The sequence below is a fragment of the Gadus chalcogrammus genome, chromosome 12 (assembly GCF_026213295.1).
Source record: "Gadus chalcogrammus isolate NIFS_2021 chromosome 12, NIFS_Gcha_1.0, whole genome shotgun sequence".
NCBI classification, from domain to species: domain Eukaryota; kingdom Metazoa; phylum Chordata; class Actinopteri; order Gadiformes; family Gadidae; genus Gadus; species Gadus chalcogrammus.
This window is the reverse complement of record NC_079423.1, coordinates 5,303,101-5,325,129: the sequence shown is the minus strand read 5'-3', so window position 1 is coordinate 5,325,129 and position 22,029 is coordinate 5,303,101. Positions and strand designations below refer to the sequence as shown.

The 22,029-nt window shown below is 45.9% G+C and overlaps 1 protein-coding gene across 1 annotated transcript in view; it reads right to left on the bottom strand.

Moving 5' to 3' along the window:
- The window catches only part of cyfip1 (cytoplasmic FMR1 interacting protein 1), a 28,134-nt gene extending 6,151 nt beyond the window's left edge, over positions 1–21,983 (bottom strand). Inside the window, exons 1-23 of the mRNA XM_056604658.1 lie at positions 21,713–21,983; positions 17,590–17,707; positions 17,260–17,349; positions 15,909–15,986; positions 15,295–15,396; positions 14,403–14,584; positions 13,656–13,752; positions 13,161–13,289; positions 12,817–12,921; positions 12,569–12,660; positions 12,033–12,150; positions 11,256–11,378; positions 10,370–10,495; positions 9,180–9,346; positions 8,293–8,440; positions 7,174–7,327; positions 6,616–6,772; positions 6,284–6,380; positions 5,865–5,941; positions 5,594–5,702; positions 5,027–5,146; positions 4,206–4,405; positions 3,793–3,880 (exon numbers count right to left, since the gene is read on the bottom strand). Coding sequence (XP_056460633.1) covers positions 3,793–3,880; positions 4,206–4,405; positions 5,027–5,146; positions 5,594–5,702; positions 5,865–5,941; positions 6,284–6,380; positions 6,616–6,772; positions 7,174–7,327; positions 8,293–8,440; positions 9,180–9,346; positions 10,370–10,495; positions 11,256–11,378; positions 12,033–12,150; positions 12,569–12,660; positions 12,817–12,921; positions 13,161–13,289; positions 13,656–13,752; positions 14,403–14,584; positions 15,295–15,396; positions 15,909–15,986; positions 17,260–17,349; positions 17,590–17,706 — 2,676 coding nt within the window. The 5' untranslated portion in view covers position 17,707; positions 21,713–21,983. The remainder of the gene's footprint in view (positions 1–3,792; positions 3,881–4,205; positions 4,406–5,026; positions 5,147–5,593; positions 5,703–5,864; positions 5,942–6,283; positions 6,381–6,615; positions 6,773–7,173; positions 7,328–8,292; positions 8,441–9,179; positions 9,347–10,369; positions 10,496–11,255; positions 11,379–12,032; positions 12,151–12,568; positions 12,661–12,816; positions 12,922–13,160; positions 13,290–13,655; positions 13,753–14,402; positions 14,585–15,294; positions 15,397–15,908; positions 15,987–17,259; positions 17,350–17,589; positions 17,708–21,712) is intronic.
- Positions 21,984–22,029: the final 46 nt, after the last annotated feature.

The following is a 22,029-nucleotide window of genomic DNA, read 5'->3' as shown; positions in this document are numbered from 1 at the left end:
TTTGATTGTGCAGATGCTTGTTGCTATGGTTAACTCTCAAGAACTCGCCCCGTGCCCCGATTTCTCTCATCCCCCCACTCTCTCGCTCTCTCTTCCCTTTTTATCTGTCATTTACTACCAACAAGCAATGGGATGCAAGTTGGATGTGAAATGGATGAAGAAATGTGAAGAATGTGTCAAGCCTGGCACAATTTAGTAATACTATCCACACATGTCAGCTCGAATGTTTGTTATGTTCTCATGACTGTTATGCAACTAGGAAACTAAGTACAGTTGTTGTTTTTAGGAACAAGGTTGTAAAGCACTTATACATATTTTTTTACTACTCTAATTTTGATTGCATTTGATTTTTCTCCGCCTCGCTCTTAAGCCGCTTTGGATAAAAGCGTAGTCTGCTAAATGACTAATTGTAAATTACTGGCGAGACGTCAAAAGTCTCCAGCCAGCGATGGGATAATCGCCCAGCGAGGCAGCTGTACAGGACGTGTAGCAGCACCGATACAATTAGGTTGCAATTAGTTAATGAATACAATTAGTTAATTAATAGAACCACCTTGTGCATTTCAGCTATTGGGCTTTCATTTTAAATCAGATGAAGTATCTTTTATATTCAACACGTCATTAAGGAGCAGGTAGGGGTTAGGAGTCAAATTGCTCAAAAGTGCCTCCAGATAGACTGTGGACGTTGGGGTTTGAACCCAGAACCTTTCAGATGGGGAGTCAAACACCCGCATCACTACCCCGTCCTTCCCGAGCGGCGTTTAGATCCCTGCGTGTGTGGTCCAGGGAGCACGTGAGGCCGCGAGGCAGTCAGATCTACGCAGAGTGCCAAGATGAACCCAATCATCCCGAGTTACATCACGTCATTTACTTAACCTCTGACCCCACCTCACCCCCCCATCCCCATCCCCCGTTGGGCGCTGTCGCCACTAATCCATCACACGTCACGCGTCGCCCGTCCCCCACGGTTACTACGTCTCCGTTTCAGATTTATGTTGCCGTCCCAAGGGATTAGGGAACATCTTTATCCCTGATTTCAGTAATCATGTATGGGATATATAATATTCTATAATCAAAACATATTCATATTCAAAAAACGTCTCTAGTTTTCTATGGTCTTATTATTCACTACAGACTGTTGCACATAAGGAGCACATATATCCTATATATTCCACTCTTTTATTTATTTTAATTCCTTGGTTTTTGGTCTCAGGAAAACCACAGCATCTGTAGAAGAGTAACACACACACAATCTACTCGGGACTTCAAAAAGAAAACCAACCAACCAACCGACCAACCAACCAACCAACCAACCAACCAACCTACCAACCTACCAACCAACCAACCAACCGATCAACCAACCGACCAACCAACCAACCGACCAACCAACCAACCAACCAACCGACCGACCGACCGACCGACCAACCAACCAACCAACCAACCAACCAACCGACCGACCAACCGACCAACCGACCAACCAACCGATCAACCAACCGATCAACCAACCGATCAACCAACCGACCAACCAACCGACCAACCAACCCACCACCCACCAACGCTGGCGTTGGCGCGTTGTCATGCCGATCACGGTGTACAACGTGTCGGCCACGACGGCGCGCGTGCGCTGGCCGGCGTACGGCGGCTGCCGGGACACCTTCTACAGCATGATGTACGACCCCCACTGGAGCAGCCTGGAGGTGGGCTACAAGCGCAAGCGCTTCAAGCACGAGGAGCGCATCCCCGCCAGCCGCACCGGCGCCGACGTGGTCCACCTCCTGCCCAACACCGCCTACTTCCTGTGCGTGACGTGCCAGGCGGCCAACCCCATCAAGGACCAGTGTCAGATCTTCTCCACGCTGGGCGGTGACTCCCCGGGGGGCGGCGGCGGCGGAGCGGGAGGGGCAGGAGGAGGCGGCGGCGGCTGGGAGACGGCGATGGGTCTCTGGATGGCCAGCAGCCTCCTGCTGCTCCTCGTCTCCGGCGTGCTGCTGTGGGGCTGCCTGCACAACGTCTGCCCCCTCCCCCACCACGGACACCGCCGCGGCCACCGCCCCGCCGACGGCCGGTCGGACACGCCCGGGTTCATCTACAGCGCGGGGGGCGGAGCCAACGGCGGGGCCGGCGAGGACGACGTCGCCGCCAAGCGCGCCACGGTGATCCTGAACCCGCTGTTCGGGTCCCTGGGCGTGCGGGGGTCCCGGGGCGTGGTGTTGGAGCGCGGGGGCCAGCCCCTCCATCAGCAGGAGATCAGAGGCTTCACTAAGCTGTCTGGCTGCGAGCCGGTGTGACCTCCGCTGCAATGAGGTCACGGCTTTATCCCTCGACACTCCTTATTTGGACGTAGCCACCGAGTACGGGGTCATATGTTAATATTCATCCCGTGTCATAATATTTATAAATCTCTCCAGAGTGTCGCAATGGTAATACCGCCCATCTATGTGGTTACATAATATGGTAATTCTCTCGAGCCGTCCATCCATTCATTGTGACATGGAATGTAAGTATTTATCCAGTGATATCTGCATCCGTCCATCTGGGTCATCATTTTTAAATATGTATTTTTATGTTTCCATCTATCTATCTATCTATCTATCTATCTATCTATCTATCTATCTATCTATCTATCTATCTATCGTGGTCAGGTTGCCATTGTTTGAGATTAATATGTGCTATTATTATTATGTAATGTTAATCAGCATTGCAACCCCATGCACAACTCCAAGGTATGATTCCAGGTTTGAATTGACTACGCACTCGTAAATGTATTGTATAATGTATGTTTAATACATACATTATAGTTTATAGAATCAATGTATTATAGATAATAAAAATAATAAAAATGTCTCATTTTGTATTAGGAAAAATGTTGCAACATAAAGATCAAAGCAAAGAACAATATCAGGGAGGGGGGGATCTCTGACGCCAAGCTGAAAGGCACTGGGTTCGATCCCCAGTGTTCACAGTCCACCTGTAGGCCTCCTAGAGCAAGATGAGCGCTAACCCCTACCTGCTCCTTAATGACAGGTCACTGTAGTGTCTATCCCCTACCTGCTCCTTAATGACCTGTCTATACTGTCTAACCCCTACCTGCTCCTTAATGACCTGTCTATACTCTCTAACCCCTACCTGCTCCTTAATGACAGGTCACTGTAGTGTCTAACCCCTACCTGCTCCTTAATGACCTGTCTATACTGTCTAACCCCTACCTGCTCCTTAATGACCTGTCTATACTGTCTAACCCCTACCTGCTCCTTAATGACCTGTCTATACTGTCTAACCCCTACCTGCTCCTTAATGACATGTCATTGTAGCACCTAGCACCTATTTGCTCCTTAATGACCTGTCTATACTGTCTAACCCCTATCTGCTCCTTAATGACCTGTCTATACTGTCTAACCCTTAATGACATGTCACTGTAGCGTCTAACCCCTATCTGCTCTTTGACCTGTCTGTACTGTCTAACCCCTATCTACCCCTTAATGACCCGTCTGTACTGTCTAACCCCTACCTGCTCCTTAATGGCATGTCACTGTAGCATCTAACCCATACCTGCTTCTTAATGACTTGTCTGTACCGTCTAACCCCTACCTGCACCATAACGACCGGTCACTGTAGCGCCTAACCCCTTTTATGCTCCTTAACGCCATGTCACTGTACTTTCTAGCCCGGACTGCACCTTAATGACAGGTAGGGTTCACAGTCGCTTGGGATAGAACATCTACTAAATGACCTAATAGCCCAATAAATAAATAGCCTTTTAAAATGGTTCAGGTTTGTTTGTTAGTGGCTGACCTTTGACCCATACAGGTACTGGGGTTGGGCGTTGGGGGGCTTGTCTCTCTGGAAATCCGCAGAGAAGGGCAGGATGGTGCGGACGAACCTGGGGAGATGCAGGGGTCAGTGGGGAGCTCTTAGAGGCAAGGTTCCAGAAGCAACGTTGTAGAAGGTTCCAGAAGCAAGGTTCAAAAGGCAAGGTTCTAGAAGCAAGGTTCCAGATGCAAGGTTCTAGAAGGTTCTAGAAGCAACGTTCTAGAAGGTTCAAGAAGCAAGGTTCAAAATGCAAGGTTCTAGAAGCAAGGTTCCAGATGCAAGGTTCTAGAAGGTTCTAGAAGCAACGTTCTAGAAGGTTCAAGAAGCAAGGTTCCAGATGCAAGGTTCTTGAAGGTTCTAGAAGGTGTCAGTGGATAGTGCAGCCGGCGGCCTACCGGTTGGTGGATCCATTGTAGCAGTAGTTGGGCAGGAAGTCGTAGTTGAGCTCCCAGAAGACGTGCAGCGTGATGCGGCCGTACGGCGCCGACACGTTGTGGTTGGCCTCCCGGAACATGGCGTCCATGCAGTCCAGCGTCAGGAACTTACTCAGCAGCTTGTGGGTCATGCGGTTGATGTCCAGCAGACCCTCCAGTTCCTGAAGCGGGACACACAACCCTGGTGTCATGAGAGGAACAACACACACACACACACACACACACACACACACACACACACACACACACACACACACACACACACACACACACACACACACACACACACACACACACACACACACACACACACACAACCCCCGGGACGAAGAAGAACCACAAACATATACGTACACACACACACACACACACACACACAGCTGCAATGTCTATGCACACACACACACACACACACACACACACACACACACACACACACACACACACACACACACACACACACACACACACACACACACACACACACACACACACACACAACCCCCGGGACGAAGAAGAACCACAAACATATACGTACACACACACACACACACACACACACTATATAATCCCAGAATACTCCCCGTATCCTGTGGGGAGCCCTTACCTTGGCAGTGTCCCTCCCCCCTACCCTACCAACCCAGCTCCACAGCAACAGATAACAATACATGTAAGATGGATTCATACATCGACGAGGACATATTGAAATGGACAATGATCTTTTGACTGGTAGAGTACGAGCTGTGTGGACCGGGTCCGGCTGGAGGCATCCAGGTGCTCACCATGATGGAGGTGAGGTCCTCGCTCTCGAAGCGGTTGATGGCGAGCTCCAGGGACTTGTAGAGCGCCGCGGACACCCGCTGGGTGAGCAGGCGGTTCAGGTCGATGGAGCGGCCCAGCAGCTGGGGACAGAGGAGGGGTCAGAGGAGGGGTCAGGGGTCAGACGTGTGGGTGAGGTCAATGTAGCGATTTATCATCTTTTATACGAAGTAGAGCGATGGGAGGAGGAGGAGGAGAGTGAAAGACTGTGAGGGAGACTGTAGAGTGAGTGGGGGAAAGAGACAGACAGTGAGTGAGAGACGGAGACCGACAGTGAATGAGTGAGGGAGACAGTAGGACAGTAACAGAGCGTGATCGAGAAACAGACAGTGAGTGAGAGACTGGGATGGAGACGGTAGGAGAGTAACAGAAAGTGAGTGAGAGACAGACAGTGAGTGAGGGAGACAGACAGACAGTGAGTGAGAGGGTGAGGGAGAGGTTGGACAGTAAGAGACAGTGAGTGAGAGACAGTCAATGAGTGAGAGAGGGAGGGAGACAGTAGGAGCATCAGTAGGGCATCACTGCAGTACCTGGACGTGGCGTTGCTTCAGTAGGGTCTCGTAGCGGTTAGAAGCCGGCCACGGGATGTTTGCTCCTTGGTTCTTACAGTCAGTCCTCAGCCTCTTGTCCAGGAGCAGACTACAGCCACACACACACACTTTTTAGAATCTACAATGTCACAGTATAGTAAGGACAATTTCAACAAATATGACCAAAGTGCTTCTAACATAAATTACCCTAGCATAAAAGGTTTATTAAATTAAAAACTAAAGACAAGAAAGGAATCATTTTTGGAATTACCTTCCAGCTAGAATCTTGTAGTAGGCGAAGATCTGGTCGGCCAGTTTGTAAACAAATTGATCGAAACACAGGTTGACCTGGGAGGAGAGGAGTCATTTCAGTTATTGATCAGAAATATTCTCTATGAAACAAACGATTTTTTATGTTCATTTAAACAAACGTGGCCCCATTAGAGAGAGATTAAGCAGGCAGAGAAGGACATTCTTTTGAAAGTTATGCTTATTAAAGGTCACTTTTACACGTTAATTGTTTTACAATATAATTCCGCTACGTGAAGCGACCACATTCCTGTTTCTTCCATTGCATTTGTTTGGATGAAGAAATAGGAAAACCGACAGACAATCCTGGCTGCCTTCTCATCTTATTTTGTTTCTCCACCTTAAAAGGCAGTAGGAGTTGGAAACACCCAGGATGTTTACCTCTGCCTCGATTTCATCGTAGAGGAACTGCTTCTTGAACTTGGTGAGGGCGTAGTGGGCACTGTCGTTGTACAAGTCCAACGGGTACAGCACATATCTGGAGAGAGAGAGATACCATTATACCTACCACCATTATACGTCTGACCACTTGGAACCCTTTTCCCTCCCAAACATCCATGAATGTGGAGGTGGGATCCCTCTTGTGTGATCTTCCTCAAAGTTTCTTCCCTCTGTGTTTGGGGAATTTTAAAAGCCTTTTGGTGTGTTCCAAACTAAACTCTATAAAGCAAACCAAGCCTGAGGGGAAGTGTCTGTGTGTGTGTGAGGCTCACTCCATCATGGAGGACTCCTTAGTGTCCAGGATGTGGTCGGTGAGGATCCAGGGCATGGACATCTCGATGGGGAACTGGATCCTTCGGCCCATGGTCAGCTCCAGGAAGAACTCCCTGAACCACAGCTGGGACAGGTCGCAGCACTGCTGCAGGGTCTCTGGAAGGGCGGAGAGGGTCGGGGTAAGAATTCCTGCCCAAGAATCCCCACAACTTGCTCAAGCAGAAAGCTTGGGGCATTGGTGGTCGAACCGGCAACCTCGCACCAACACTCCCAACTCAGCTTAACCGAGGTGGCACAAAAAGTTTATAAAAAAATTGACACAAACATGTGAGATATAAGATATACAAATATTAATGTCGCCGACTCGCCACCTTAACATAGGGTGTAACGACATCAAACGCAATAAGAGATTTAGGCCCAATCCCATTTCTACCCCTTACCCCTTCAAAACAAGGGGGATGGGTAAGGGGAAGGGGTAAGGGGTAGAAATGGGATTGGGCCTTAGAGTCTGGTGAGTGATTTAGTGAGTGTCAGGAGCTGAAATGTAAGGTTCTCACCGCTGAAGTTAAGCAGGTGGGTGTAGAAGAAGGACTCCCGGTGGAACCTCTCAATGTCCACGATGGTGGGGCCTTCCAGGCCGCTACGAAGGGTCTTCTTCGAACCGCTCTTATCAGCGACTAGAGACTCCAGCATCGTCCTCACCATGTACAGCTACACAATCACACACACACACACACACACACACACACACACACACACACATTACTATACAACGACCGTACCCCAAACACTTTCCCTCAACTTTACAATGACCCTACAATTCTAAGAACCCTAACATTCCAAATGCACTAGCATGTTTTTATCTGAGGCAGCAGATATATCCAATCAGTAACAGTCAATGACCTTTGACCCTTCACATTGTATTGAACACTGAGTTTAGCTACAAAATGCGATGCCTCAGATTGAGGTCGGCCTGATTTGTATGACACACAACATAAGACCTGACGGTATTGGAAGCGTTTCAGAGTTGATTAAGATCACAGGGAAAGGAAACCATGTTTGGGTTAGGGATTTACGGGATTTATGTGACATAACAGACGTAAGGAACAATGAGATGCCCGAGATCCAATTTCAAACGCAGACGATTGTTTTTCCTCCTTCTTAGGTTTAATACGATGTCATACGTGGTTACCGCAGGAAACATGGGACATCTCATTATAGCATGACGTAGTATTACAATCTAGACAAAACGCTGCTAGAACTCTGGCTACTATTGTCGGCTTGTTATTGACTCAAATAAACCAATGCGTTAGGACAATATTTTATGCCCAAATAAGGGATGGCGGCACAATTGTTAGGCTTATAGGACATCTAAAGAGGAAGTCAAATCATCTGCTTAAAACCATACGAAATGCCGGACATAGTCCAGCAATAAGCTGAAAAAAAATAAAACTATAACTCTAGCCTATACATCCTCTACTTGATCCTCTGATAGAATAAAAATAAATATTGAAAAAAATTCCAATATTACAGTTTATTTGAGTGGGATTTATAAACAAAATCACCTAGAAAATAGTATGACCCGGTTATTACATTGATGGTCTGTTCCAAAATAGGATAATAAGTTACATAGTGTGTGTGTGTGTGTGCGTGTGCGTGTGCGTGTGCGTGTGTACCTGCGTGCTGGAGGGGCCCACCGCGCGGCGAGGGACCTTGATGTCGAAGCCCCCCTTGGGGTCCTTCTCCCCGCGGAGGGCCGGGTCGTTGTGGGGCTCACGACCCGTCTCCCAGTCGCAGATGGTCTTCCTGATGGCCTGCAGTACACTGAGTGGACACACACACAAACACACACACACACACACACACACACAGTCAGATGGTCTACTGGCAAACTGAGAACCAACATGGAGTCGTAAACACACTCCTGTCATTTAGGATTTGTTTTTATATCCCTAGTGATTTTTTCATAAACATTGTCAGATGAGAAGAGTGTGTGAAACAAAATCACCAAAAATTCAGTGTCGTAATTTCACCAGGTGCGTCCATCTTATTCGACTGTCCGGCCGTCTAGGAACAAACCAGAACCCTGTGCATGCTCGATGCGTTGGGCGATGCGTTGCTAAGCTCTGCGATGAAGACCACTTGATGTACACCGAGGTCATCGACCATTTAAAGGGCTGTGTTCGCTCCAAGTAGCGACGCAGATCTTGGCATACGTGCAAGACGGTGACGCGGGATTTGGGTTTAACAGACGGATGAAGACCCGCACTAACTGACATACACTCACATAATATCAACTGACATATCGAGAGATGGATTTATTTAATATGAGCAGCTAGGGGTCAGACATCTTAACATGAGCAGCTAGGGGTCAGACATCTTAACATGAGCAGCTAGGGGTCAGACATCTTAACATGAGCAGCTAGGGGTCAGACATCTTGCTCCTCCAGGCTGGTCATTAATTAAACTTCCCTCAATGAATTAAAAGTGGTTTGAGGTAACCGCTGTTCAGTTGCTCTACAGCCCCCTCTACTGGCCCGGATGACGACCCGCGCTCCCTCACCTCTGGATGACGTTCTTCTTCTTCTTGATGGCCTGGCGCAGCGGGTCCCTCAGGGTGACCTGGGCGAAGTCCTGCAGGGCCGAGTAGATGGTGTGGCGGATGGCGTGGTTGAACACGCTCTCCATGCGGCCCATCAGAACCTGCAGCCCCTTGATCATCGCCATCACCTGGAGAGACAAGCGACAGCGGTTCATTAATGATCATCACTAGAATACAGAAATACACCTGGAGAGACAAGCAGTAGCTGGTATTTAATGATAATAACTAGAATACATAAATACACCTGGAGAGACAAGCAGCAGCGGTTAGTTAATGATCATCACTAGAATACATAAATACACCTGGAGAGACAAGCAGTAGCTGGTATTTAATGATAATAACTAGAATACAGAAATACACCTGGAGAGACAAGCAGTAGCTGGTATTTAATGATAATAACTAGAATACATAAATACACCTGGAGAGACAAGCAGTAGCTGGTATTCAATGATAATAACTAGAATACATAAATACACCTGGAGAGACAAGCGGTAGCTGGTATTTAATGATAATAACTAGAATACATAAATACACCTGAGCAGAACCAAGTAATAGCTTATTTATTAATTATAATACATAAATACACCTGGAGAGAGAAGCAGTAGCTGTTAATTAATGATAATAACTAGAAAACATAAATACACCTGAGTAGACACAAGCGCTATCTTATTTATTAATTATAATAAACATAATACATTAATACACCCGGGCAGACACAAGCAGTAGCCGATTTGTTGATTGTAATAACTAGAAAACAGGGATGAATCTGAAAACAAGCAGTAGCGGGTTTAATGTACTGATGACTTTAGGAGATAAGGCCATGTCTCATCTCACTATCAACATTCCCAAACCCCTCCCACCCGCGCCACCCATACAGCCGAGCCCCGCTGAGTCAGTCGGTTCCCATCACAGTGGCGGAGTCAGGTAGAGTGGACACAACACTGTTATCTGTTATAGCGTGCCACCTACTAACTGGGGGGGGCTCAATGTGATACATTGAGACTTTACTACCCCATTACTGGGAGATGTTGTTGGTGGATGGTAGCGCTTGTTGTGGGGTTCAGAAGGCAAGGGGGGCAGAACGCAGGGGGGCAGAAGGCAGGGGGAAGAAGGCAGGAGGGGGCAGAGGACACTAAGGCAGGGGTACAGACCTCTACGAGGGCAAACTTCTCCTCGCTGGTGTAGTTGTATCTGGTTGCTCTCTCGTACTCCTCGGCGTTGTCGGGACACTCCTTGTTGGAGTACTTATCCGTGGGATGGACCAGCTTCCACGAGTACTACACAGAGAGGGCAGACAGATTAGGACACGGATTTTAGACACTAGAAAATGCTATAGTATTGGTGGTATATATTGATCTTGTTTTGGGAAATAATCATTACCATTTTTTTTACTTCTGAGATTTTTTGGACCTACACCCTAGTCCTAGTCACTAATCCTAGTCCTTAATCCCCTTGTACCTCTAGTCTAAGAGTCGTTACACCTACTCTCTAATCCTAGCTCCTTATCCCTAATCATAACCCTGAGTTTAGAACCCTAGTCCCTCATCCATATTCCTTGTCCCTAATCCTGGGGCCTTTTTCCCCTAATCCATAACTGTAGTTCCTAGTCCCTCAACTATTCCCCTAGTCCAGGGGTACCCGACCAGTCGATTGCGGTCAACCAGTCGATCGCGGTCAACCAGTCGATCACAGTCAACCGGTCGATCACAGTCAACCAGTCGATCGCGGGTCAAGTTGCAGTCGATTGCGAGAAATGTTGTGTCCCTTATGTGGTGTGTGTAGCTCCTGCTGTTGTGTAAAATACATCAAACTCTCTGTCTGTTGTGCTGTTAGAGGTCAGTCCTAGGCCTACTTTTGCTTAATCTTTGCACCACGCACATTTACTTCAATGAATGTATTACTGTATTGTTTGTGTCAGAAAACACGGTCCTTGGTAGGCGCACACTAAATTGTGGCTGCGCTACGATAAAACGGTCGGGCAACCCTGCCCGACCTAGTCCATATTCCGTAGTCCCAGTCCCTGCTCCTGGGTCTCACCACTTCCATGACGTGGGCGCTCCACTGCGAGAGCAGCTGCATGCCCTGCAGGGCCAGGTCGAACAGCTTCCTGTACTCAGAGTCCGTCTTCTGGGCCTCCTGTCGCCCCGACCCGGTGACCACCTGACCCAGTGACGCAGAGCACAGAGTCAATACACACACACACACACACACACACACACACACACAAACACTCAAACATAAAGGCACATTAGGAAATACAAACACAATTAAAACAGATCTGTGTTTGAGCCTTCTGTTATGAGGTGATTTCAGGCAGAAAAGTGTTATTTTAGAGTTACTCGAGTTTTAAAACTCAAATGTGCATTCTTAACATTATATTAATGCTCGTTATAAATGTTAATGGAGACGATTTTAAATAGTATTAAGCTGGTGAAAGATTACTCAAAGAACAGACATCACTAAAAACAGTGGTATAGGGGTTTTCATGACCATGAGAAGTTATGTACTAACAAATGTACTTCTTGTAAATCGATTTGGATATAAGCATCTGCTTCATGCCCTAAATGTAATTCTACATATCCATCTAAAACGTATGGATGATTTATGTCTATAGAGATCGAAAGCAGAATCAAAAATGGAAACAGCCCATGTGGTGTGGGCTTCAGCGTTGAACACACTTCCCTGAAGATCCCCACAGTAAGGGTCTACTCATTTACAAGTTAAATGTATTGATCCTATCTCCACCATTCCCCCCCAGCCAGTCTGTGGTGATGTGTAAGGTTGTGACTCTTTGGTGTAGGGACCCCCGCTGACCTCGCTGTTGCTGTAGCGCGCCAGCTCAGAGATGAAGCGCATGTGGTCTTCCCGGATCTGGATCATCTGCTCACAGATGTTGTACTGGGGGCTGCTGGAGGGGGACGTACACGACCACCTGCAGGGGAGACACATTACAGATTTAGACTTTTTTACATCAAGTTTAGCTTTTTAGATTAACTTACAGGCTGCTAGAAATGGTTGTTTACCCTCGTTAACATCTTAACCTGGTTGCTTTCCATGCCAATACAGCTTTTTTTTAAAGTTTGGATCGTGGGGGAACTGGATATCGAGAGAAGGAACTGGGAAAGTTTCAGCACGTTTGTGTGGTTTGTTAAAGAAAACCTTTTGCACGATTGTTGTGCTTCATATCAGACACTAAGACACTAATCCAAACTGCCCCTGTTTGATTAAGTGGCTGTATTTTGGTATGAAAAAAAATATTCTTCTCTCCCAAGTGACTCTGTCATCCTTCAGTAGGATCCAGAGTCCAGACCCCTGGTCTTTAGACCTCCTGCCTACAGGTGCTCCCTCACCTGGACTTGTTCTCCTCAAAGTGAGCGCTGGTCTTGATGTAGCGGGACAGCTCAATCTGCATGTCCCCGAACAGAGGCACCACCTGCAGTTGCTGTGAGGGACAACAAGTATGTTGTTGGATGGGAACATTTGCCAATGTTTGCGTTATATTTTGCATTGGGTTTAGTTCATTTTGCGCATTGTATAAAATGTAAAACAACCCTATAACAAGTGGCATCACTTTAAATCAAATTTCTCCCTTCATTACCTTGAAGAATTTGTCGATCTTGGTGAGGTTGAGTCTCTTCTTGGCGTCTAGTTTGTAGATGTTGCTGTTGGATCCGTCAATCAGATACAAGCCAAAGCCCATGACCTACGACATAGCAAAGCGTTAAGGGGATATGGGTTAACAGAGGCAAGCTAGCTTTAGACTAGCGTTAGCAGGGCTAGGCTAGCATTAGCAGGGTTCGGCAAGTCTTTAGTGTTAAAAAGGCTAAGCTAGCATCAGCAGTTCTAGCCTATTGTTCGCACTAGGCTAGTGTTAAGCTAGGGTTGGCAAGGTAAGGCTAGCATTGGAGGGCTAGGCTATTGTTAGCAGGGTCCTGCTGCTACCTTGAGCAGTGTGTGCTTCTCATTGGGCGTGAGGTACATCTTGTCCTCGTAGTAATCAGCACACAGGTTGACGATGTCCGCGAGCAGCTCGTCGTAGCCGCTGATCACCTCCAACTGCTGCTGGAGAGACTGGAGACACACATCGAGGACATCACTCATAGAGCAAAGAGTACAAATATCATCATTAACACCAATCACAGTCAATCTGAAAATCATCCCTACATGTCAAGTTCTACCTGTGTGAATCAATAGCATCAAAGTATGAGTAGATTCATACTGTGTTGAACAACAAGTGAGAAGCAGTGAACCTTGACATTTTCAAATATGAGAACCTGCCGCTTGTGGTATTATAACACTATTTGAATTAGAAACTAACAGAACTGGGACAAGGAAAGCTAGTTGGCTGGAGATCGAATCAATTAGACCTAAGTGGATGTGATTTTAGGCCACAAGTCGATGTCTGTTTCTGGGCTGACTATGGCCTGTCTGTCTGACCTGGGTGATCTTGTTGTGGTTGGCCAGGAACATGGACAGGTTCTGAGACTCCTGGATGGACGACGGCTCTGACATCTTCCTCAGGAACTGGGCTGCCCTGGTGGGGAAGAAGACAGGAAACATGTTTTAATAACAAAAGATAACTTAGAATAAGTATGAACTGTCCCAAGAAAAAAAAACAATATCCTCCAGATGGTAAGAAAATATAACTTATTTAATATTAATCAAGATGACATGAGCATCTCCACAGCCAAAGAAATTGTTCTTCTTCTTTTACACAAGTGGGGAGTATGTAGAAATATCCTTAGGGCAGTTCCTTAGACCAACACCGCCCTCTTGTGGTAAGCATGTTGACATGCAAATGTTATAAACGATGCATGCAATTACACAGAGGATGTTAGTATCCGATTTTACGTTTGAATGTTTTTAAGTGAAAGTCCATGTTGTTATCATGAGTTAATGGTAGGTTAACATCCTTGTATTTGATATATCCATGAGTGTGTTTAAAGCATATATAGAATTCTTATCATTGTATTATTTATGTTCATGAGGTTCCTTGTCTTTATAGACAGGACAGTGAAAACAGGCTGGAAGGTGGGGTGAAGAGGAGAAGGAACCACATGCAGAACCACATGCAGCAAAACAGCTGCAAACCGACGAAGCGTATTGCCTACATGGTCAGCATGTTAGTGGTTTGAGCCACCGAGCCGCCCGGTATTTATAGATATACTCCCAGTATGCGCGTACCGCTTGTAGGCAGAATGGTCGTTCTTCACACTGCACTTCATGTTCTTGAGCTCGTCCAGGACGGCGAACATGTTGATGAACTTCCCCAGCGTGAGGAGGTACGCCTCAGACACAAAGTCCTTACGGCGCTCGATGTGGCACAGCCGACGGACCTCCCCGCAGAACCGGTCTATGGCCGTACGCTGGGAGGGAGGAGGGGGAGGGGGAGGGGGAGGAACAGGGGGGGTGGAGGAGGAGGAGGAGGAGGAGGAGTAGGAGGAGGAGGAGGAGGAGGGAGGGGGAGGAGGAGGGATGGAGGGGGATGGGGAGGGGGAGGGGGAGGAGGAGGAGGAGGAGGGGAAGGAACAGGGGGGGTGGAGGAGGAGGAGGAAGAGGAGGAGGAGGAACAGGGGGGGGCGGAGGAGGAGGAGGAAGAGGAGGAGGAGGAGGAAGGAGAGATGAAGGAGGATGAGGAGGAACAGGAGATGGAGAAGGAGGAGGAGAAAGGAGGGATGGAGGAGGAGGAAGGAGATGGAGGAGGAGGAAGGAGATGGAGGAGGAGGAAGTAGAGATGGAGGAGGAGGATGAGGATGGGAGGTAGAGGAGATGGAGGAGGATGAGGAGGAAGGGGAGATGGAGGAGGAGGAGAATGAGGAGGAACAGGAGATGGAGGAGGATGAAGAGGTTGACAGGAGGTAGAGGAGGAGGCGGAAGAGGAGAGGGGAGAGGAGGAGGGAGAAGAAAGAGGAGGAAGAGAGAAGAGACAAGTAGTTATTTTATGTATTTATTTTCTAAGAAATTGATCATCATAATACATTCGACAACCAATCACACTGCATCATGGGCGGGCTCTTACTCCACCTGACCAAAGGGTGGCCGGTTGGTGTGCAGGTGGGCAGGGTCAGAGCGTTACCTGGAAGTACATGAAGTTCATGAGCTTGGTGACCTCTGGCTCCAGCACCTCCACGGTCTTCTCGTAGATCTCCACGCGGTTGGGCTGCTCGTTACACTTCACCTGGCAGAGGGAGATGAGGGCGAGGAAGTTAGAAAACACTGGACAGAGTGAAAGAACCACAACAGCTTGTATGGGGACTATTGAGAACATGCCATACTTTATTAGACAGTTTTTATTTTTTGTTTTAATATATTTACAAGACAACACACATACACATACAAACGCACACACACACACAGTTAATTTGTTTTAGTAATTAGGAAATTGTCGACAATGTCGGTCATGAGTTACTACTGGAGACCATCAGTAGAGGGCACAGTCCCTCAGGGAGAGAATTAAGGGTAGGGCTTGAGAATATTAGATATATTAGATAATATATATTATATGATAGACGGTATATGATAAAGTATTATAATGATAAACGGATCTCAGATTTTGAATGTGTGAAATGCAGTGTGTGTTACTTCACTGAAAAGTGTGTTACTTCAATGAAAAGCAATGTAAACTCGAAAAAAAACAACGAAAATTCCTCAGGTGTGAACAGGAAGTGACATCAGAGGGTCCCTTGGTACCTGTGGGATGGCCCGGGAGCAGCTCCTCCAGGTGTACAGCATGACCGCGTACTCCTGGCCCTCCTCCAGCATCTCATTCTGGTGAACACACACAAGAACCCATTTATATTGACCATGTACTCCTCCGGCAGACGCTTTGATCCTAAGTGACTTGGTGGTGAATTACAGTAAGGAGCAGGTAGGGGTCAGGGGTCGAATCGCTCAGGGATGCTTGCAAGTAGCCTGGTGACATTGGGGTTTGAACCCGGGACCTTTCAGCTAGGGGTCGAACCCCTTTACCTCTAGAATATCCTCCAACTTAAATGTATAACATTGAGAACACTAAAAAGGCCGGTAATAGATCCTAGTCTTTATATTTCAAACAACATATTAGAGATCAAAAGGGTGATATTGACCTTTAATACTAGTCTGAGCCATGTCTCTGAAAATGTTAATGTAAAGTAATGTTAAAAAGAAGAAGTTTGTTCAAAGTAAAAGGACTTAATTTATAATTAGCTGCCATGTGTAATATTTTAAATAAAGTAAAATGACAAACATCTAGCTAGATTTGGAATCAAACATATAACAAAAACAAAGTTCAACAACGTCAAGCTGGAATGAGAACAAAATACGCCATTATAGTTCTCAACCTAAAATACAAAAAGACAACAAAACAGTGATTATTGTAGAAGGGTTGGATCCAAGATGGCGACGGCGTGTTGCCAGTTCGGTGCGGTCCACGGAACACTAAGAGCTCTTTACCGCCGTTCGTACGGTATAAAACAGCAATTAGCCACGTTCTAATTAGACTGAAAGCACTTGAGCCCCGGCAGACAGGCCACTAAGCACCCATTTGGTCCGCTGCCAGAGGGCAGACAGGGTGGTCAGGCCTGCAGCTAACTCTATAAACACAACGGGATGGACCATCACACAAAGCCATCTTCCTCTGGAAAATTCTAGCCCATCATTACAGTGCAAACGCTGCAGTTTAATGAATAAAGTCAAAGTGACTGCCAAATGTAAACGTAAAAGTTTGAACGCAGCTTTTTTTCTTTTCAATGTTTGTTTCATTCATTCAGCAATATCTGAATGAGCCTACTTGAACGGTTGTATTATTCATGTTCTTATAATACTGTTCATACAAATTCAAATTTGATGTTAATTGTTTTTTTGTGGATAAAGTTTTTAATTTGTTTTGGTTGAATAAAAGTACCCATGATGACCAGTAGAGGAACAGAGATCAAGAGTTGAACTTCAGTAGATGAAGAGCTATAGAGAGTTGATCTTTAGTAGATGAAGAGCGATAAAGAGTTGATCTTCAGTAGATGAGGATGTATAAAGAGTTGATCTTAAGGTTCTATTTGGGTCTTACCATGCTGGAGTGAACGGTGGCTTGCTCGATGTAGCGAGCGATGCCCGTGACAAACGCATTCCTGTCCTCGAAGTTGGTGTTGAAGTTTGGCTAAGGAGAGACAGAAAGAGACCGAGCCAGAGAAACAGACGTAGACCAAGACAGAGAGACAGAGCGGCAGAGAGAGTCAGAGAAAGAGAAAGAGGAGAGAGATTTTCAATTTAAATTTTACAGTACCAACAAAGTGCTTTATAACAATATGGGATACCTGGGGCAAAGGGGGAATAGACCGGGGGGGGGGGTGGAGGTGTATGAGGGAGGAGGGGGAGGGAGGAGGGGGGAGGCTCTGACCTGGTAGATGAGGGAGGAGGGCAGGGGTTCGATGCAGGGCTGTTGGTCGGGGAGAGGGAGCTCCTCCAGGAGGTCCACGTTGGAGAGGGCGTCCTCCAGGGTCACCGTGGAGGCCATTCTGGAGAGGAGGAGAGGCAGACGGACTTCAGGTCATTAAACCGTTTTTATATTAAAAGGTGACATATTATACCACCAGGTGAAAATCTGCCTCGTCTGACATCACAAGTGAGCGTGTCCACCTAGATGCGTCCTGGATAGATCAGTCTACCAGCCTACCCAGTGGACTGTATTAAACGTTGCTCATCTATCCGTCATACATCTAGGTGGACACGCCCACTTGTGATGTCAGAAGAGGCCAATTTCAGAAACGGCCTGTAACGGCTAATATAATGTGTCACCTTTAACCTTGGGGTTGCAGTCAAAGGGAGCTAGCACATAGGAAATGTATCTTGCTCCTTTAAACTTGGAGATTACATTTTTATCAGGTGGTTCAATCTGGGTTCAATCATACGAAACAGCATTATCAACACTATCTGTGGTACGTTTGTTTCGTTCTCGAGGAAACACTGCTTTTTGTTGCTTTGTCACTTACAGCATGAAGATAAATACACTAGCTGCGTTTCCTTTTTTAAAACCAAAAGCGCCAACCAGGTATCAGTAATTTATAACACCTCAAGCTGGTGTGTGGTGAGCGTTCTGGCAAAGATTGGCTGCCGTGCATCACCCAAGTGGGTGCTACACACTGGTGGTGGTTAGTGAGGTCCCCCCTTCACTGTAAAACGTCTTTGAGTGTCTAGAAAAGCGATACATAAATTAAATTCATTATTATTATTATTAAATAATTCAGAAAATCCAAAAATGTTGTTTTTCTGTCAAGACCAACTACTTTTCTCTTGAAACCTAGGATCCTGACTTCAAGAAAAATAATATTGGTGTATAAATTATCCATTGTTATGTGGTACAGCACACATGTCGACTTGCATTGGTGTCTCAGAACACTTGTGCTTTATAAGTGTGCACAGGAAACAGAATTAGTCTCCAGTGAATAAATTTTAGTTTTGGCAATGAAAGAGGAAGTTCACACAAACCACAGGTCACGGTCGGAAAGCTCAGATAAAAAGGTTAGTGATATAAAAAAGGGTTCCACTCTCCACCCCTAGAATGAATGCAGAACGACAAGGTAGGGGTGTGTGTGTGTGTGTGTGTGTGTGTGTGTGTGTGTGTGTGTGTGTGTGTGTGTGTGCTTGTATTAATGATGGAAAGTTCCATTTGATTGATAGTGTAAAGCATTCCGGTGAAAATGAAAAAACTAAAAGGTTAATGTGTTTTGCTAGAGATGGTGGTTACAGCGAGGGTTTGGATTGGTTAAGATATGGTTTGGGCGTGGTTACTGTCCAATAGGGTCTGTGACGGTATTGTTAGGTTAGGAAATGTTGTGGTTGTGGTTATGGTTAGGTAGCATTTTTAGCAGCAAAATATCTCTTAATTTACTTCTTATTTTCCATACTTGTTTATCAACTCTCAATGACGAGAGTAAATCAACACATGGCTATCAGAATTCGTATATGTCCTATTTTGTATATTTCCGTGTACTTTATTCCTAATCCAAACTAGTCTATTGTCATTAGTATTATTAAACCATTACCACAATGTATTATATGCCTGTTTTGCAAATAAATGTATTCCCAGGATGATAGTACTAAAGAGAAACCCATTCATCCACCCATCCATTCGCCCACTCATCCAACCATCCACCCACTCAACCATCCATTCACCCATTCATCAGAACTACAGCCTGGAGTACGTGCTCCTCTGCCTCCCTTAGCTGTCTCCTTCAGAGTACTTTACTGCTGAAAGTTGTGCGCTTATCAGACTTCAGAGCTTCCTCCCTGACCCAAGCTGACTCAATATAAACACAAACGAGGAACTGAGAGTAGTATTGAACAAAGTGGGAAACGGTCGCTATATTAATGGAAATGGTTCCAAGTAAAACTGTGCATCAAGGTTGAAAGCTTATGTCTTGAGCCAAAATAAATGGTGGCGGGAAAGAAAGCCATGAAATAAGTGACAGCCATGTTAGGCTGAAGACACTTTACACACTACATTACTTATCCAATACCAGCTTGGACTCAAAGCAGAACACAAACAACTAAATGTTTCAAGATAAGAGAAGCAGTTCATCTAAGATGAAGGTTAGATATAAAGGAACTTGAGGCCAAAATACTTTAAGTGTCAGACTTCATGCTAAATGCTATATATGTCAACGGTCACAATGTTGATGAGAAACCAGGGACTTTTATTCACACTAATAGATAAATGAATGACCCTTCAGAAAAACGACCCGACTGCAACTCAGTGTTTCACCAGAGAAGAGGAACGACAAATCAGCCACACAGTGTTTCACCAGAGGAGGTTGTGTCCAGATGGTGTCTTTTTCTCATTTCTGGCTACTTACATAAATACACTGAATTATTTATAGTTTGGTTGTCACACAGAGAGAATAAGTAAGAAGAGGAATTAGTCAAAGGAACCAATTAGGGCAGTTGTTTCTGTTATTGTGCTTAAGTAGCAGGCTGGTGTGTGTGTGTGTGTGTGTGTGTGTGTGTGTGTGTGTGTGTGTGTGTGTGTGTGTGTGTGTGTGTGTGTGTGTGTGTGTGTGTGTGTGTGTGTGTGTGTGTGTGTGTGTGTTTCCATTCTTAAACGGTAAGGAGCTTACCAGACCAAGACGCTAACCTGCTCACTACCTGTGCCAGGTAGGGTGTCTGAATAAAAGTCTTTACATTGACATAGACACAGTTAGGTCATACACACGCCTATCCTCAACTTGGCAGGGTGTGTGTTGCTTGATGGGAAGACTCCCTAATCCCATCTGCAATGGTCAGTACTTAACAGACCTAATGTCCCTCTAGCCCTCACTAAACAGACTTCCAAACAACGGTGCAACTTTGTTGTTGTTTACATTTAACGTAATCAAAAAAGGGGTTGTGGTTTGAGTTTATGGTTTAAGCTACAGCCTGTGATTAAGTATTTGTACGTATGGTAAGGTACTTAAAAAGATGCCCCCTAACCCCAACCTGCTCCTTAATTACCTGTCTCTGTACCATCTAACCCCTACCTGCTCTATAATGAAATAGATACGAATTCACTGTCTCATCCCTACCTGCTTCTTAATGACCTGTCTCTGCATCATCTAACCCCTACCTGCTCCTTCAATTTGTGGATCTGAATTCACTGTCTCCTACAATACCTGTCTTTTAATTCACTGCCTATCGCCTACCTGCTCCTTAAAGACATGTCTCTGTACTGTCTAACCCTTACCTGCTCCTTAATGACCCGTCTTTGTAATATCTAACCTCTGAATTCACGACAAATCGTTAGGGATTAAAGTGGCCGCTAAAGGCCTTCCAATAAAACTAACGACCCACTCTCAGTGTCTGTCTGTGTATGAGACAAACAGAATGATATTATTTACTCATCTGTTGTGGGATGATTGAAGAGGATGCTGACCCAGACATAAAAAACAAAGGCTATGGAGTAGCGTTTTGGAGTAACGTTAACGTTATATAAACTGTATCAAGATGAATTCATATCAACATGGGAAAATGACACTTCGATATTCCCAAGTTTCCTCCACAACGTTCCCCTCTTTTATTTAGCTTTGCCTGCTGCTTTTGCAGATCTACAGTTTATATCCGTGAAAGGGAGGGGATACGTTCAACACGGAGCAATAAAATGGGTCCTTCCCCATGGATTCCCAACTCAAACTGAACCAGTGATTTCTGCTGACCTTAAATGTGTATTTTGGTGTTACAACCATTGACATACAGGCAGCATTTAGAGCGGCGGGCATTGTCGAATTCCTGTCCTCCTCCTACATTTGTGGTTATCTGTGCTCACACACCGAGATTAGTCACCGATCGGGCCTATGTCCCTGCGAAACACCCTCAAAACTCATAAACTGTAATCAGGGCAACCACACACACCATCATTACAAATAAGAACATTCTAAAACAACCGATAGACCCTCAGAGTCGTTAGAATGACAACACCGTGGAACGTCGCAAAACTTTATCGCATGCAAGTTCGGGCAGAGTTTTGAAACCTCAACTTCCAAACGACTCACCCGAAGAATTATTTCTTTCCCGCAGAAGTTGTCTTTTAAGTTTCTAAATCGCCATTTATGGCCGCAGCCGCCGGTCGGGGTGTGAAATCCTCTTGCAGTTGGTTTTTGAAATGATTGAGAAGTCAAGACTATCCAGGCGTATTTTTTTTCGTGATCTGCCTTCTGGTAGCAGTGATCAGGGCGGACAGCCGAGCAGGAGTTCCTGTCCTGAACAGGAAAACTCAACAGGAAACTGATGTCAGGCTTGCGGTGCGGAACACTGCCACTAGGGACCTGCGGGATCAGATGACATCAAAGACATTCATAGTATCATTTGA